Here is an 18,861-nt window from a genome sequence, read left to right on the forward strand (position 1 = left end):
CAAACATAGAAGACTAAGTCCCCCTCCTTTAGAGGAATAATCAATTTCATGATGGATACCTGCTTTATGACCTCACTGTTACCTCACATGACGCCCAACATCATTGATATTACCTTTCCAAATGATTGCGGTGGATGTGAATAATTACAAATGGAACCCAGCATTCACGGTGGTGCATCTCAGCATTTGACAACATTTTCAAAGAACTCACAGAGCATACCAAGTAGGGAACCGTGTAGGCCATAAAACAAGCTGCGATCGATTTGGACACAAACAGCCCCTCCTATTTAAATCAAGAATAATGATGGTGGTGACATGTTAATCAATTTGCAAATGGCTCCTGACGCAAATGTAACATTTTCGCATCTCGTTGGTGCGCAAAATTGTTGATTTTTCTCTTTTTCAATCACCTGCGATGCTCCAGGCACACAACAGATGTTCCCATCACTATTCATTAAAAATTAATGGCAGTGTTGTATTTCTTAATATCGAACCTTTACAATCCAAACATTAAGCCTATTAGCATGGATTTGCTCATCTCCTCCAGAGCTGAGCCTTTTCAGCCGCGTCTGTCAGCACCAGTAAAACAAACGCAGCAGAACGAGGAGGAGGAAGAGGAGGAGGTGGGTAAGAGGAAAAGGGGGGATTTAGAAAATGTCACGGTTTGACCTCCAGGGTCTTCTGTTTCTACACGGGAATACATTTCAAACTCTTGCTCTGACAAGGCCCTTGGGTAACTTGCTCCTCTCCACGCGTGTTTCTTTGGGTCCGAGGCTTACTGTCATACCTCATTAGTTAGGCACGAGCAAAAGGACGCTGGCGTGGCCGAAGCCTGAGCTTGCGAAGTGTTTAACGTGTCACCAAAATAAAGGAAGGGGAGGCACGTTTTTGACATCAGGCATTAAGAGGGTCTACACAGTGTAGAGCTGGAGGGGAAAAACCTATCATTGGATTCCTGGTGTGTGTGTGCAGTCCTCTGCAATTACCCTCTCAAAGTAGGGCAACCATATAAGTGGCTTCGGTAGCTTAGCAAAAGCTGAGCTTCAGTTAGGGGTTAGTAAGGAGGGGTCATTCACAGATGGCCAAGGGTTTTAAATGGTTGTTACCTGGAGCTGTTAAGAAAATGACAACAACAAAGAAACAAAAAACACAAACCAAACAGAATGTTAGAAAGGAAGCTGATAACAAAACGAACGAAAAATAGTACAGCAGCGTTTGTGATATTCAACCATTTATACATTCATGTGTCTATGCATATTAGAACTAAAAGGGAAAGATTCTCCTTTCCCTTTTTATTGACAAATATTCACATATGCAATGCATATTTGTTGCATGTTACATAGAGGGAAGACAAAAATTACTGACGAAAAAAATGAAAGCACACATAGACGCGCAAGCGGTCTAGCATGACAGAAGGAAGGGGGGGTCTGGTTCTTACAGTTGAGATCCATGTACCAGGCGTCATTGCCGTACTGATACTTCCAGATGGTCTGGCCGATGGAGCAAACCAACGAGATGGCCAAGAGACAGCCGAAAAGCACGAGGATCTGAAAGTTGGTGATGCGCTCCACGTTGGAAAGCTTCAGAGGCGGGCGTGTGGAGTTCTGGTGGACACAAATCATCATGGTTTCTCAGAATAAAGCTGGATTTGGGATATGACTAAAGTGGACTGAAACGGACAACTCACCTGCATGAGTTTGGTGTCGTGCCCCGTGTAGACCACAATACCATGCACCCACTGTGTGTTCCTGAGTTGAGCTCCTCGCGGCAAGATCTGATCAGGACCCAGTGGTAGAGTGCTAAATATGGAGCAAACATGACAATTTGACTATTTCGCCATTCGCCGACTTTAAACAATGAATCCCATCAAAAACATTAAGCATAACAGAAAGAGAATGTGATGTTCGATACAAAAAACTGCACCAAGGTAGGTTTAATGAAAACACAACAATTTGTGATTGTATAAAGTACAGCTTTGTTCCTCGCTAAACATCAATACACTTTTAAACCTGGCTTCAATAGTCCGTCTCGAAAGTATCAGGGAGTCATTTTAATTCTTCAACTTCGATCGAATCCATCTTGCTGAAATTAACTTGTCTCATGCTCATCAATATTTCAGACTAATAAAATACAAGGCTGAAGTGACACTCAGCATTTCTGCTTTTCTTTCTTTAACCTCAAGCCAAATTTCACAAGGCATTTTTCCTCTTCTCTTACCTGTGTCCATCCAGGCGAATATTGCCCACAAACTCATAGAGGTGTCTGTTGGGACTCTCACATTCCATCCGTCCGGAGAGACGCATCAGACTGTCAATGTCCTTAATGTCAGCAGTGATCTGCAGACCCTGAGTATAACAAAAAACACACGTTTACACAAAAAGTAATACAATTCAGACTAGCTGAAAAACAACAGCAGTATGACATGAAAGAACAAAGAATTCACCTGTCTGATCTTGAGATTAGTTTCTCCATCCAGATTTGAGGTCTCAATGTAGCACATTCCTTGAGGTTCACTAGGATAAACAGCAATATTATGGAAAATAATTGATTACTTATGGCTCTACCATAAGAATGTTTTGCAGTTTAATTAACTATATGAAATATTAATATAAAGTTATACACTACCGTTAAAAAGTTTGGGGTCAGTACGATTTTTTTCCAGCATTTTTTCCAAGAACACATTAAATTTATCAAAGATGACAGTAAAGACATTTATAATGTTCCAAATGATTTCCATTTCAAATAAATGTTGTTCTGTTTAACTTTCTATTCCTCAAAGACTACTGAAAAGCATTACGGTTTTAACAAAAACGTTTTTTTTTTATAAAAAATTTAAAATGATATAAATAGCGTATTAGAATGATTGTGTATGGAATCATGTGACATTGAAGACTGGAGTAATGATGCTGAAAATTCAGTAAATTAAAATAGAAAACCGTTATTTCGACTTGTAATACTGTCACAAAACTACTGTTTTTTAATCAAATAAATGCAGCCTTGGTGAGCATAAGAGACTTTTAAACGGTAGTATATCTTAAAAAAATATCATGTAAAACAACTACATGACATCACTACATGATCAAAAAATATGTAACTACATCAAGTTTAATATATATAATTAATAATAACTAAAAGTTGGGTCACCTCATACAAAACTAAACAGCTAAATGAAGCCCTATAATCAAAGATGCTTTGTTTTCAAGAGCAAGTAGTTTTATGTTAAAATTGTTTGCCATTACAATTACTTAAGCATTTTAGTACTTGGACTGAAAACTAAAAAATATTGCTCTAATGGGACACCCTCAGAACCTTCATTTTGCACCCATTAGGAAACTTTCAGTCAATGCATCTTTGTTTATGGCCATGCATTCTGCTGTTTTTATTTTTAGTGACATCCTCCACATGCAACAAAGGAAAGATGCAGCACATCAGACAAATGAACATTCAGCATTAATACAGAGAAGATTAAAAGCAGGATAGCGAGCACACAGGGCCAAAGCTGTTACACATCTCTCCTTTAATAAACGACAGCAGTCTTCAACAGAAAAGCTGGTCCTCATAGAGTACTTAAACAAGTTATCAGAAAAGAGTGTTCTGCTTTGGGTCTATACAAAACAAAAATGGATATCAATAGCCCCCACCAAAACGTCACGTTTATATGAGTGAAAGAACATTAATATTATAACTCAGATTTGGTGTACAAACAATGCAAGTTTCTATAAAGGTACATCACAATACTGAACATTGTGGTGATGTGACCGCATGCAGAGTTAAATCAGAGTCCGAGCTCCTGCTGAAACCATGCATTGTGCAAACAGCTGTGACATTTACAGTCATTCAATTGGCCTTTTCTCCAGCAGTGTTAGAGAAGCGCTTTGTTTTTTCTTGTGTGCACATGCTGAAGCATCTCCAGCATAAAACAAAGGTCTGAAATACACAACTGTCCAGTTAAAGGAAAGGGCTTCATCAGTATTTTCTGTTGGGAGATGAACAGAGCTGTCCTCTGAGAAATTTGTGCCCAGTCAACTCATTTTTAGTGCTCGAATTTAAGAATAACAATGATCTGAGTTTACGGAGGCGTGATATTGTAAATAGGCCATTTGATTGCACAATTATCAGACACATGAGCCGTGTCTCATTTCGAAGGCTGCGTCCTTCCTCCGGAGGTCGCATTTGTAGGCTGCATACGTCAATGAGGCTGCTTCATTTCAGTAAACTGACCGCTACATTCCGAAGTCATTAAGAAATTACAACAATTTATGCTTCACAAGAAAAAACAGCCAATTTTATAATGGTTATTGTTCTGAAATAAGACATTCTTTGTGACATATGCAGCCTACAAATGTGACCTCCGGAATGACACGCAGCTATGATGTGGCTGACAATATACTTAAAGCTGCAGTCCGTAGCTTTTTTTGGGTTAAAAATTATCCAAAATACATATTTGAGAAAATACATAACCAGCCAGTGTTCAAAACTATCTGCTTGCCTTAGCTTGATTCAAAGCGGTATGCTTGTAATAATGTTTTTAATTCCAGTTTACATATATACATATCGGAAGGACATTACATGTAGTCACGCAATGCTGACGTTGTTAACATTAACAATTTGAGAACAAAGTATAATTTGCACGGTTTTGCATGATATGATAACTTATAAGCGATTATTAGATTTAATCAGCGCGATTTACTGCAATGCCAGAACCAGAACAAAAGTGGATGTTTCTTACTTGTTCAGATGACATTTTCCGGTGAAAATTCGTATGTTGGTCATACTTCCAAAAATAATAATCTGTGATTCTGAATGCCAGTCTCCACACCGGCGCGGTGACTGACAGCCTCACACTCTCCTCAAACACTGTGTTCATCCGCGCTGTGCCGTGCCGAGGGTGTTGAAGTACAACTCACGTAAAGTTGATAATTCCGCGAATGACTGCAATTGCAGATTTCGAACAGAGATGGCGACAAAGAGGAAAAACCCCGGACTGCAGCTTTAATATACAAGGCATATTCAGGATAATTCTGCTGGTGGTTTTTAAATGAAATAAAACAGATTTCAATGCACTTTTTATTTGGCCATTAAGTTTCCTAAAGAATATTTTTGTGATCCATGTCTAATGACTTGTAAGCATGAGCCTTAAAAAGTATGGTTAATTCTGTCATGCATTAAAATGTTTTAGTAAAATAGTAATATTGATGTGTATTCCAATATACTGTATATATGTCATAAAATATTGCAGGTCTTAAATATACATTGTTATAAGTATCAAAAATGTTTAAAGACTGTAAAAGAATTTTTGAATAAAGACAGAAAAATTTATATCACCCAGCGCTAAAACCCAACAATATCAATCAGAGCATGGCTAAAAATAAACATGGCATAACTAAGAATAACATCAAAAGCTGATAAAAAAAAAAGAAAAAAAAAGAAGAGAGCAAAATATTAGAGTAACAGATTCTTTCCACCTGTGCACCCTCTTCCCACTAGACCCACATGAAAACCGGAGCTGTTCCTGACCTGGAGGACAGAAGGATGAGGTCAGCTGGGAGGTGATCTCCATTGGCTGCTCGGACTACCTCCCCTACCGAAACCTTCATTTACACAGTAGCCCCGGTGCAAGGGGAATGACACGAGAGAAGTCAGGAGATGGTTGTTCATCACATGAGGTGGGAGTGGAGGGTGACAGGTGGAGATGACAGGAAGGAAAGGACATAAGATGGATAGAGGAGGAAGGAGGAAGAGCACACAGACGAAGATAGGGAAGAGAGACAAAAACACACAAATGTTTAATATTTACAGAGAAAACAAAACAAAACAATGTCCACTGCTCAAAACCCATTCGAACCAAGCTAAACCATCAGTAAAGTAAAAAAAAAAAAAAAAAAAAAAAAAGTTTACAATGCCAATTTACTGTTATCTGTACTTGATATACATGTCTGAAAGACCCTCGAAACTTTGGGACAACTTGAGGCAAATGGCTTTTGATAGTGAAGAGGATAATGTTGAACAATGTCATCAGGTTAGTAGTATTACTCAATAAGCAAACATCCGCAAAAGGAAGTGTTGATTTTGACTTATTCAACTCATTAAAGAACAACTCCCCCAAAAATGAAAATTCTGCCATTTATTCATTCTAAACCCGTGTGACTTTTGGGTTTGGAACAACATAAGGCAAGTAAACAATGGCAGAATCTTAAAAACCTAATTTGATACCATTTACAGTATAATGCCACTGCATTGATTTACTGTTGGGCCTTATCTCAGGGTTATCTTATTAGCCTATTAATCATCACTTCCTTTGGGTGTTGAGTGTAAGACAGGGGCGTAAGGATGGACAGGGTCCCTTCTGATGACGTGGACTCGTCTACCTGGACGACAGCAGTATAGCATCTGCTGGTATGAAATCTTTGCCATTAACTTTAACTATGTCTCCAACCACAACCTGTAAGACACAAACTAGTTATCGATTCAAAACCTTGCATTTCACATATTTCATTCAGGAAGTGCTTGGATCCAAACACAAGCCCTCATTTGAGCCTGCCATTTCAAATGAGGCCTTCATCAATAACATTCTCTGTGATCCAAATAAACAATTTATCTTTTTGGATTTGCATTTTTAATCATCTTATTAGCCATAATCCAGTAGGAGGACGCTGCTTCATAGTTGCTATTTTGATTCGAAGTGGAGAGCTACTTAAACATGCACAAGTTGATATACCATTTATATATATATATATATAGAAGTATATTAAAAATGCATTTTTCATTCTGTGCACTGTAATTCAAAAGTGTGTCACAGTGTGGTTTCATAAAATTGTGTGCAACAAGAAGGCTAGTTCCATAAAATTAAAGATTTAATGATTATATTGTTTTTAAAGATTTAATGATTAATTGTTTTGTTTTTTTTCTTTGTTTGTTTTTGTTATTTTTGGTTGTATTTTTTGCTGCTTGAATAAATACATAATTGAGGTTAGATAAATAAATACTTGTCAATGGTCACTATGTATGTGTGCATGTATATGTATGTATAGATATGTATATATACCATATATGTGTGTATGTGTGTATGTGTATGTATGTATGTGTGTATGTACCGGTATGTGTATGTAATGTATACAGGTGAAACTCGAAAAATTTGAATATCGTGCAAAAGTTCATTTATTTCAGTAATTCAGCTTAAAAGGTGAAATCATATAGACTCATTACATGGCAAAGTGAGATATTTCAAGCCTTTATTTGTTATAATTTTGATGATTATGGTTTACAGCTTATGAAATCCCCAAATTCAAAATCTCAGAAAATTAGAATATTGTGAAAAGGTTCAGTATTATAGGCTCAAAGTGTGACACTCTAATCAGCTAATTAATCCAAAACGCCTGCAAAGGGTTCCTGAGCCATTAAATGGTCTCTCGGTCTGGTCAGTAGAATTCACAATCATGGGGAAGACTGCTGACCTGACAGTTGTGCAGAAAACCATCATTGACACCCTCTACAAGGAGGGAAAGCCTCAAAAGGTAATTGCAAAAGAAGTTGGATGTTCTCAAAGTGCTGTATCAAAGCACTTTAATAGAAAGTTAAGTGGAAGGGAAAAGTGTGGAAGAAAAAGGTGCACAAGTAGCAGGGATGACCGCAGCCTGGAGAGGATTGTCAGGAGAAGACCGTTCAAATGTGTGGGGGAGCTTCACAAGGAGTGGACTGAGGCTGGAGTTACTGCACCAGGAGCCACCACACACAGACGGGTCCTGGACATGGGCTTCAAATGTCGTATTCCTCTTGTCAAGCCGCTTCTGAACAACAAACATCAGAAGCATCTTACCTGGGCTAAAGAAAAAAAGAACTGGGGTCTCATTTATAAAACTGTGCGTAGGATCCTTACTAAAAGTGTACGTGCGTCCGAAAGCCAAAAATGGCGTACGCAAACAAATATTCTGACTTATAAAACCGTGCGTACGCCAGAACCTGCGCTGAATTCACTTTAAAAATCCCAGTCTTTGGGAAGATTGAGAAGATTGTGCACACATGCGTCTCCTCCCCGAAACAACCATATATGGAGCTTACAACACCTAGTTTTACAAGGCATATCCTCATCTGCATATCATTTGCATATGATTATTCATCCACGTGATAACATGTTTAACGGTACAAGACATTTGGAAAATATGAAATACGGATGTGCCGTCACATTAGTTACATTAATAAAAAATAATTTAGTAGCCTATATCCTTGCCTTGTTTTTGAATAAATAAATCAAATAGTGTAAAATACATTTCAGAGAAAGTTTTTCTCAATCTTTTCCACTGGCCAAATAGTATTTTTAATTTTTTTAATTTTTTTTATGGAAACAGACAGACCATTGTAGTGCATTATTTGCACAACTATTTTCTCAGACAATCTGCTATTATCATGATAAGCAATTATCTCTGTAGTTAAAACATTAAAACACAGGAAAAGTGTTTGAAAGCATTGCATCCACAACAAATATTTCTATTTAATGAATATACATTTTTTTTGTAACTTCTCAGTAATGATTTCATGTAATTTAAGTGTCTAACTCCATTAATCAGAATGGCATTTTTTATCTAAATGTTTATATCAGAAGTAAAACATAGTTTTAATTATTTAAACTGTTATTGTGAACATATTTCACAGAACACTGTATTTATGATTATAATGAAGATTTACGGTTTTAGATAGGCTGCGTCAGCTTCACTAAAGAACAAAGGGATTGATATTTAACAAAGGGATGGACTTTTAAAATTTAAAAAGGGATGGATTTAAAAAGGGATGGATGTTTGCTTCATGTGATAGGCTTGGTGAGTGAAATTATATTGTATTATCTTTCTGTTTACTGTATGTTTAATTTTCTTTAGATTTTCGGTCTAAAAGTGACCAAAAAGACATTTAGCTCCAGCTCACCATCGGTGTCGCCAAACTGCTCCGTCTCCAAAACGTGCGTACGCATGGCTCAAAGTTTGCTTAAAGGTGCGCACATTCTCCCGTCAAGTTTGTTTTTTATAGATCACAACCTTTGCGTGGAAACTGGCGTACGTGCGTTTCCAGCCCCGTTTTGTGCGTACGCACGCTTTATAAATGAGACCCCTGGTCTGTTGCTCAGTGGTCCAAAGTCCTCTTTTCTGATGAGAGCAAATGTTGCATCTCATTTGGAAACCAAGGTCCCAGACCCTGGAGGAAGAATGGAGAGGCACACAATCCAAGATGCTTGAAGTCCAGTGCGAAGTTTCCACAGTCTGTGTTGGTTTGGGGAGCCATGTCATCGGCTGGTGTTGGTCCACTGTCCTTTATTTAGTCCAGAGTCAACGTAGCCGTCTACCAAGACATTTTAGAGCACTTTTCACGCTTCCTTCAGCAGACAAGCTTTATGGAGATGCTGACTTCATTTTCCAGCAGGACTTGGCGCCTGCCCACACTGCCAAAAGTACCAAAACCTGGTTCAATGACCATGGGATTACTATGCTTGATTGGCCAGCAAACTCACCTGACCTGAACCCCATAGAGAATCTATGGGGCATTGCCAAGAGAGAGATGAGAGACATGAGACCGAACAATGCAGAAGAGCTAAAGGCCCCTATTGAAGCTTCCTGATCTTCCATAACACCTCAGAAGTGCCACAGGCTGATTGCATCCATGCCACGCCGCATTGAGGCAGTAATTCATGCAAAAGGGCCCCAAACTAAGAGTTCATATGCATGATTATTCTTTTCAAAGGGGCTGACATTTCTGTATTTAAAATCCTTTTTTTTATTGATTTAATTTAATATTCTAATTTTCTAAATCTAAATGGTAAATGGTAAATGGACTGCATTTATATAGCGCTTTCCCAATGGCCACCAAAGCGCTTTACATTTGCCTCACATTCACCCATTCACTCACTCATTCATACACCGACGGCAGTGTCAGCCATACAAGGCACCATCCAGCTCGTCGGGAGCAGCTGGGGTTAGGTGTCTTGCTCATGGACACCTCGACACTTGGTCAGGTGGAACCGGGGATTGAACCACCAACCTTTCGGTTTGCAGACAACCTACATGAACCACTGAGCCACTGCCGCCCCAAAGATTTTGAAATATCTCATCTCACTTTGCATGTAATCTCATCTCACTTTGCATGTAATGAGTCTATAAAATATATTATGCTGCGTCCCAATTCGCCTACTTATACTACGCCCTAAAAGTATGTACTCTTTTTGTGAAGAAAAAGTACATACTTTTGAGTGTGTAGCAAAAGAGTAGGCAAGCTTTGGGACATACTACTTCGTCATCATTAACGGACAGATCTGACGCGTGCTGCGTGCATCCTGTAACCGTAAACTGCCCTATCAATCATCTCGTCAAAGTTAAAATCCTCCATTCAATCTAAGTTAATTTCTTACGGTTTCGGAGAGAAATATTGTAGCACGTTCATCTGCCAGTCGTGGGTCTTTCATGCCGAGACTCCTCATGTGTTTGGATTTTGAATATAATAATGCATTTAAAAGTTAATGGCTAAACACATCTTTGCAAAAGTTCACAATGCTGCTGCAGATGCAATATAATGTGGACAACATTGAATAAATACATTTTCGTCAGGTTAGATACTGATAATTAATCACTCAAACCCCTTTATCTCAACCTCTCTACATAACCGTCGGACTCACGTGTCCTCCATGTCTGTAGTTTTTGAACACTTTTCACTTGTGTTTGTAGTTCTAACCGAATCCTTGTCCAACGCGCGATGGGTTGTGGGCAATATCAGCCGTTAGAGTGCGCATCAATCTGCACTTCGGATTCTGACCGGATATAGTAGACCATTCGGGTCTCTTTGGGACACTCATTTCAACATACTACGATTTGGGACGTACTAATTCTATTTTCGAATACTATTTAGGACGGATAGTATGCGAATTGGGACGCAGCATTAGTTTCACCTTTTAAGTTGAATTACTGAAATAAATAAACTTTTGCACGATATTCTAATTTTTCGAGTTTCACCTGTATATGTGTGTGTATGTATATATATATATATATATATATATATATATACACACACACGTGTATAAATGTATAGAACAACATAATAATAATAATAATATAAAAATTGTAAATTGAATGACCGTAAGAATTAAGGGGGTAGGAGAATATAAGTTTTACTTCTTCCTACTCCTTTTCGCACATGCTGCTCATTTGTTGTTTTTTTCTCCTATGTTTTTAAACATTGTTTTATATTTTTATATACTTTCTTTTCCATGTTCGAAATAAAGATTTCAAATTCAAATGAGAACTAATGCAGAAACCTATTTTACTTTATTATCCATTCTAGCAGCACTTAGAAGAATTGCAGCTTCAGAAAATAATATACTAAAGGAAGCAACTGTGAGAAGTCATGGTTGATGACATCACATCCTATTCTGTGACATTGTGAGGTCACCAGTGCACAAGTTAATGGCCTCGTGCAGATGTGCACTAATATAGCAAACAGTAACAGAGTGCCCAGTCACCAGGTAATTATATCTCCAGCCATTTCCTTTTGCCTTATGATTATAATTATGGACTGTGTGTTCCCATAAAGTTAATTAGCTTTACTCTCTATTAACACATTAAAAAGCTGCTCTGTGTCTGGCTTTATTACGATCTCTATGGTGACCGCACGTAAGTGTCAGCCTGGCTAGATTCTACCCCTTTGACTCAACCTAAAGAGCTGAGTATCAACAAAAGAAAAAGAGTGGAGAGGGAAGTACCCTCTACAGAAAACACCAAAGCATTTGTTTTTGAAACCAAACCTGCTCTGGTTTACACCAGAGGGCATCTTTATATGCATACTCCCTCTCTCACTCTCTTTCTAAGAGTACGTCAACTTGTTTTCATTCTGGAGCTCATTGAAGCAGTCGGTATGATGGGAACACCATCTCTACAGTACCTTCTCCCAATGTACAATCTCCCAAGCGCCGTTCCTCAATACTGAAAGAGAGAGAAAGAGAAAACAATCACCAACAGGAAAGGCAGTGTATAAAGAAAAGAAAGACCCAACTAAGACGCCATGATACTATGGGTGCTTCTCAAACGGAAGGCTGTATCCTACGAAGGCTGCAAATCTCGGCTGCCACGTCATCAAAACTTCGCTGAAGGCCAACTCAGTTTGAAGCATCCTAGGAAGGCAGCCTTCGTTTCGCGTCCTTCATTCGGCCGGTTTTGAAGGACGTACCGGACGTATCCTTTGCCGCCTTAAATCACCCACATTCCAGTTGGCACATATTAAAATTCACGGAAAAAAAAACTGAAGGAAAACGAGACGGTACTGAGCTCGTTTATTTTGAAATATAAGACAAAAATAATGTTTTCGGACAAGATATAGATGTTATCTTTTGTTTTACTGAAAATTAATCCCTTAACACTAAACTGCCAATAAATGTAAGCCACTGGGAGACCACATACGGTTGTCATTCACTGTACTGTATTAATAAAAAGCCAGCTAATATAAAGATTTGTAATACAAAGCATTTTTCCAAAATTAAGTTAAAAATTTCCAGCGGTGACCACGGGCCGGAAACATTTAAGACGTAGCATTGCGCACTTCCTATACCGTCTCATTCAAGCGTTTAATGCTGAGGAGGACTCTAGCCCACAAGCCTTCGAAAGACTGGACTAGGAAGGACACAGCCTCAGTAGGAAGCAGCTTTCTGTTTGAGAAGCACCCTGTATATCAGCAATTCCAATAGGGTCCTTGCACCATTGGTTCTCGTCCCTAATCACTGATGACTCATCCTCTACTTATGCACATGTCTGATTCTTTGACCATTCAATTGCTCTCTAGAAGGAAAATGTCTTAACTAGCTCATGCCTGTAAGGCAAACTAACACTACTGCCCATTTATAAAAAAAAAGAAAAAAAAAAAAAGAAGAAAAGTTGTTTACTTTGTTTCAATAGAAAATCAGGGAAGAAAATTGAGCTAATCAGACAAATATATGGGGTTTTTAAATAAGACCAGTGAGAAAACAAATGTCTTACCTTGTGTTTCTTTCTTGTTAACAACATTATCAGCTTTGTGACGTTTCTGAAAACAAACAAATAAAAAACCTAATTAAAAAAAAAAAAAAATCAAATGAGCCTCAACTGAAAAAACTTAAATAGTTTTAGATGGGTGGACATGGAATTGTCTAGATTTTATAATTGTCTGCTAAAGTGTAAATCAGAAATGTGATCAATTCCAATAAAATAAGTAAAATAATAAAAATATATAAAAAAACTTTACCAAGTGGATATAGCATTAAAAAAAAATTAGAGAATAGATTCTGAAAATCCCTAAATATCATCAATAAAAGTATACTATATAGGCTTTTACAAGCACAGTTACTACCAGAATGTAAATACAGCATGGATTCAACACAAAGTCATAAGAAAAAAATAAAACCTCTTAGAAAATAAAAATCTATTTAGCAAAAGAGTGACGTTTTACAGGTTACAGGCTAATCGAAAAGAGAAGAGTCTGTTGAAGCACCTTTTTTCTGTGCCAGATTACAAGAGCTGTTTGACCTGCTTTAAACTGAACCACTGTAAGTGAATGCAAATGAGTGAGAGTGATCTGAAAACCCTGATTAGCCTCTAAAAGCACAACATACTGTATACATCTGTGCTCTTGCCTCCAGTGCTCTCTGATTGCCTAATTGTCCTCCTGGCCAACACTGGTAAAATATGTCCCACGTCACCTCTATTCATCCAGGATGACTGGTTAATATGCTGTTAGGCTTTTATTTATTGTAGAACTTGATGCATAAAATAACTAAATAGCAGAAATGTAAAATAACCCAAACTGAAAACCAAATGAATAAAAACTATAAATATGACGAAAACTTTAAAATTAGAATGAAAATAGAAAATATTAAAATAAAAACTAATTCAATATTAATAAAAATCTAACAGCATCTCAGTACTCAATACTAAAATAACACTGATGTATATACACAACATATGTTTAAAATAAAATAAAAAAATAAGTGAAAAAAATCTCTGTTACCAATAAAAAAAATCATTGCAGGCTGCCATTAAAGAGACTGCATCTCTCCAGCCTTTTTCCCTTCTTGCATCTCTCTCAAATTTATATTATATTAAAAGGATATGAAATGTGACAAAACAGCCTCATTCATATTACTGGAGAGCTTATTGAGCAGCCCATGTCACATGACCTCCCCCCAGACTCTGCAGGAGAAAGAAAAAGTTCTCAGGTCTCACATCCCATTCATCATCCAGATCAGCTCTGGTGCAGTGTTGGATAACTCAGTCTTTCCCTTTCTCACACTCACCTCAGTTTCCATTTCCCCTACTCTTTCCTTTACCACAACAGAGCAGAGATCAGGCTCTGTGGAGGGAAGCGATGATTTAATTACGCATCTAATCTAACTGATGGCTTGTCTTCAGTGAACATACGAGCAAGAGGAAGGAATACGTAACAGTAAAACAAGGCCCCAAAGGGAAGAGGAGACAGCAGTTTGGGTTTGTGGTAAGATGCAGCAGCACCAAATCCCAGCTGATAAGCAGGCCACGGTGTGGAGAGCACTGGTGCGTCACCTCTTTTTGTTAGACGCCGTCTTTGTTAGAGCTGCTGGATTATGACGAGTTAAGGATTATAGCAGAGCCTGCTGGCTTCTTTTGAAACTCACATAAAAAGACAGTAAGAAAGTACCAAACAAAAAGTGTGACTTTAAACTACACTTTGACTTCACAACTGTTAAAAGTTTATATATATTTATTTATTATATTTTATATTATTATATTATTTATTATAAGTTTATTAAATATTAATATATATATATATATATATATATATATATATATATATATATATATATATATATATATATATATAATTTAATACTTTTAGTCAGCAAAGATGCATTCAAATTGATCAAAAGTATATTTTGTCGATGACACGTCTTTACTATTTCAATTAATTGTTGTTCTTTTGAAATGTTTAAGCAGCACCAAATCAGTATATTAGAATGATATTAGAATGAATGGTTGCTGAAAATTCAACTGTCGTAACAGGAATAATTTACATTTCAGAACAGATGGAAATACAACAAAGTTAAATTTACAAAAAAAGTTATTTTAAATTGTCATAAAGTTTCACAATATTACGGATTTTACGGTATTTTTGATCAAATATATCCAGCAGAGACTTCTTAAAAAAATAACATTAAAGGTTGAGTAAATTACAATTTTAATTTTCTGGTGAACTATTCCTTTAGATACAAAAACAACCCATTAAAGTCTGAAAAAAAAAAAGCTAGCTAGCTAGTAACAATAGAAGCCCTTTTCTCACTTATGGGATCCGTCTAAATACTAGAGCTTGTTTTTACTTGAAGGGGGGAAAAAAGCAAAGGTCATCTGACCATTCACAGCAGAGCGGTACATGACAGCAGAGTGGTGAATTTATCAAATGACCTTCACATCCAGAGCTAGTCTTGACCTCTCAGATTTGAATAACACATCAGAGACCCATATAAAATGCTGAGCTGGTTATTCTGACCACAGCATCCAACGTGATGTGATCGGATGGCTGTCCAGAGGGAGCCGGGAGAGCAGGCTCTGATTTCAGGGTCACAGCACTATGGTGGATCCACTTGGGCAGTATCCACTCCTCTATGTAAATTTCTATGTAAAGAGTTCTTTGAATTAATTTACAATCTAAATGAGACGATAGTTCAGGTCAGGAAAAAAAGAAAAGCTTATTGACTGGAAAGTGTTTCAGCTAATGGGAGTGAGATCCATTCTGCCGTGTACGTGATTCACCAGAGTGTGAGATTGAATTATCAGGAAGAGTAAAGGAGGTATACCTGAACAAAGTCTAAAAACTGACTCAGATAATATAACAGCTGTGAGGGCAAAGGAGAATAAAATCTACAGCAAGCATGACTCAAGTAGAGCACAGTTCTCTCTCATTAATCACTCATTAACAATCATCCCTATTGCAAACAACAAAAAATCATTAAGATAAACTGAAAAAGGTGAGTGATATTAAGAACAAACAGTATTTGTATTTCTGCTCAATTTCGCTGTTACAGCTGCATGACAAACTACTGATTTGTTCTCCTGCACGATTTAAGATAATTCAAAGAGCATCTTGAGCTTCAGTGGGCACAAGAACATCTGACCATCTGTATAAAGGAGTTCACATGGATTTCTGCATTTATTCAGCAAGTTAGTGTAACATCAAAAATGTTTAAATGCTCTCACCAGGTCTTCTATAATCTCCTTCACTGCTGCCACCACCAGGATGAAGAGTAACGGCACCAGTGTTGTCCATCGCCCTGTGGGTGACACATCAGGGATTTGCTGTGGAGAAAAAATAAATAAAAATGGCGACATGAATTACAGTCTTTAATCCCTCCCTCCACAAGATCAAAAATCAAAACATGGACATTCACACACACGATATACAAACCGTGTCACCTACAGGGCCTGAATACAAACACAAAACAATTAAAGCCTTGCGGAGACCTCAGGAGAAACACTCAGGGGTTTTGATAAACTGCTCTTGTTTTGTTCTCCAGGAATCATAACACAGCCTGAGGGTCTACATCCTGGTGGTGTGTGTATTTATCACCGGTAGGTCAAGAAAGCAACCTAAGGGAATGGCAATAACCATCAGAAAGTCAGCAGCGACTCTGATGGATGTTTAGAAGTCGGCATGTGACATATCTGTCTACCCTGCTGAAGAGATCAGCTTAGACCAGCATGAATTTCCAGACTGGTCCAGGCTGGTTAGGTGCCGGTCAGGCAGTTGGATAGGGCCCACAAGCTTATATATAATTCATACCACAAGAACTTGATTAAACTTCTACAATTTCTCTCCTGATTTTGGCAAAACTCACAGAGTTTACATATCAAAAAGCGGAACGTCTTTGGAAAGTGTCCCTATCAGATATAAGTGTCAGCTGTGACAGGTTCAGTAAGAGGCCAAGAATGCAGAGATATACAATAGGAAACCCGAAACGGAATCCTTTTAACCTGATGCCAACACACTTTCCCTTCTGCATTACGTTTCACTTAAACAGGAGAGTACGCTCACAACCAAACCCCAGTGGCGTAGAAAACTAGAGCAGTCGATCATCATGGAACCTTGGTGTCAGTATCAAAATGTCTCATTGATTATGATGGCATTTCCAAAAGTAGCAGTGTGATGGAATTGAGCAGTTTTGATGAAACCGCATCAATAAACATCAGATGGTCACCTTGGCCCCCTTATTGCCACAACACACCCATCCCTGCTGTTTCTCTCGTTCACAGTACGCCTGTTCATTCAAGGTCACTGCATTGACAGAGGCGTAATGAAGATACACCGAACCTGTGCTTTCGAAGCCACCTGACTCTCTGTTTTACTCTCCTTTCTCTCAGTTTCTCTTCTTTCTTTATCTCGCTTTTCCCCCAGGTCATCGATTCAGCTACCTTAAAACAGAGGCATTTATTTAATGTGCATCCACAGGGTCACGTCGGGCTGTTCGCTGGTGGATTCGTGGTCTCTTCAGTCTCTAAAAGAACAGCACGTCTATAGCACTCTGGAGCCCTCGATGACTGCGCGGTCTGGTAATTACACAGATGCTGAGGCAGTGGAGCCAAAATTTGTTAAAGTTTCAAAACAAGTACAACTACTACCATTCAGAAGTTTGGGGTCGGTAAGTTATTATGCTTTTAATCTCTATTATGCTCTTCAAGGCTGCAAGGCTCTCCGAGTACTTTTTTTCAGGATTCCAGGAGAATAGAAAGTTAAACATTTATTGGAAATAGAAATTATAAATGTCTTTCACTTTTGATCAATTTAATGCGTTATCGTGCAGTCTGAAACTATTTCGAATGCAACCGATCTTGTGTTGCTAGTAACGTTGGTGTTCACGTGTGTAATATAATGCACTATAACACTGAGGTTTTTTCACACTTGGTTTGACTGTCTGTCAGTCTGTCTGATTGATTGATTGGTCTGAACCAGAGATCGATTTCACCCTGCTCTTTTATCAGTCCTATATACTTAAGAAACCCAGTATCTGATCACAGCGGGCCAGGGAATCCGACAGATGTCTATCTGCGACCGTGAGAGCTGACAGTCCTAATCTCTCCAGCTTGTCACCAGTACTCCTGCCCTGAAGGATTGACATTGTAGTCTTACCTGCAGAAGTGCGATGAAGAGGAAGAAGGAGTTGGCTGCTCTTCTGAACTGAGAGTACAGGAACCGAGGCAGGAACGTAAGAACGTTGTACTTCGCAGTGCTGTATGAGAGAAAGAAAAGACCAGAGGAAATGAGAAAGGTGGTTACATTCCAACAATGACCACAATATAAAACCACCTGACATCATCTGCAGACTGGGCTGACATATTTTATTTATTATCCATTTAGTTCTCACATTTTCAGTTTTTAGTTTTAGTTGGTCACTATTACACCAAAATAGTGATATTGGTTTCACATAATGAATCATCAAACTTTCTCCCCCTAGCCAAACTCAGTTTCAGTGCATCCCAAGACACGCACAAACACATAGTGAGTGATGGAGAGAGGCAGTTAATGACCATAAAGAACAGCTAAGTTTGACAAGGAAAGAGAGACTGGGCTGTAAAGAGCTCCGAGTTTGAGTGAACTATGGTGAGAGCTTGCCAGAGCCTCCATCTCTGCCGACTGATTTACACACACATTAGGCCCAAGACAGCGAAGCCACTTTAGACTGAGATAAACATCCCACTCTGAACCCTGACACCTGCCTCTTTATCCACACACTTTCCAAAAGAACGATCCACCAAGAAACACTCATTCAACACTCAACACTCACTCAGAATATTGGTATTTAAAATGTATTCACCAATGATTCATATAACAAAATAT

General features: G+C 38.2%; 1 protein-coding gene across 5 annotated transcripts in view; it reads right to left on the reverse strand.

Annotated features, from left to right (window-relative positions):
* The window catches only part of atp8a1 (ATPase phospholipid transporting 8A1), a 147,987-nt gene that overhangs the window by 83,579 nt on the left and 45,547 nt on the right, over positions 1 to 18,861 (reverse strand). For 3 of the 5 annotated variants that reach the window (XM_056257316.1, XM_056257313.1, XM_056257318.1), the window contains exons 3-11: positions 18,154 to 18,253; positions 16,227 to 16,325; positions 13,002 to 13,047; positions 11,914 to 11,954; positions 5,518 to 5,591; positions 2,444 to 2,513; positions 2,218 to 2,345; positions 1,688 to 1,799; positions 1,439 to 1,604 (exon numbers count right to left, since the gene is read on the reverse strand). In XM_056257316.1, the coding sequence (XP_056113291.1) occupies positions 1,439 to 1,604; positions 1,688 to 1,799; positions 2,218 to 2,345; positions 2,444 to 2,513; positions 5,518 to 5,591; positions 11,914 to 11,954; positions 13,002 to 13,047; positions 16,227 to 16,325; positions 18,154 to 18,253 (836 nt within the window). Of the gene's footprint in view, positions 1 to 1,438; positions 1,605 to 1,687; positions 1,800 to 2,217; positions 2,346 to 2,443; positions 2,514 to 5,517; positions 5,592 to 6,368; positions 6,443 to 11,913; positions 11,955 to 13,001; positions 13,048 to 16,226; positions 16,326 to 18,153; positions 18,254 to 18,861 lie in introns of all 5 variants that reach the window. The other 2 variants (XM_056257317.1, XM_056257315.1) reach the window with 1 other exon arrangement.

Source organism: Rhinichthys klamathensis, unplaced genomic scaffold (assembly GCF_029890125.1).
Source record: "Rhinichthys klamathensis goyatoka isolate OS25496 unplaced genomic scaffold, OSU_Roscu_1.1 h1tg000136l_1, whole genome shotgun sequence".
In the NCBI taxonomy this organism is placed as follows: domain Eukaryota; kingdom Metazoa; phylum Chordata; class Actinopteri; order Cypriniformes; family Leuciscidae; genus Rhinichthys; species Rhinichthys klamathensis.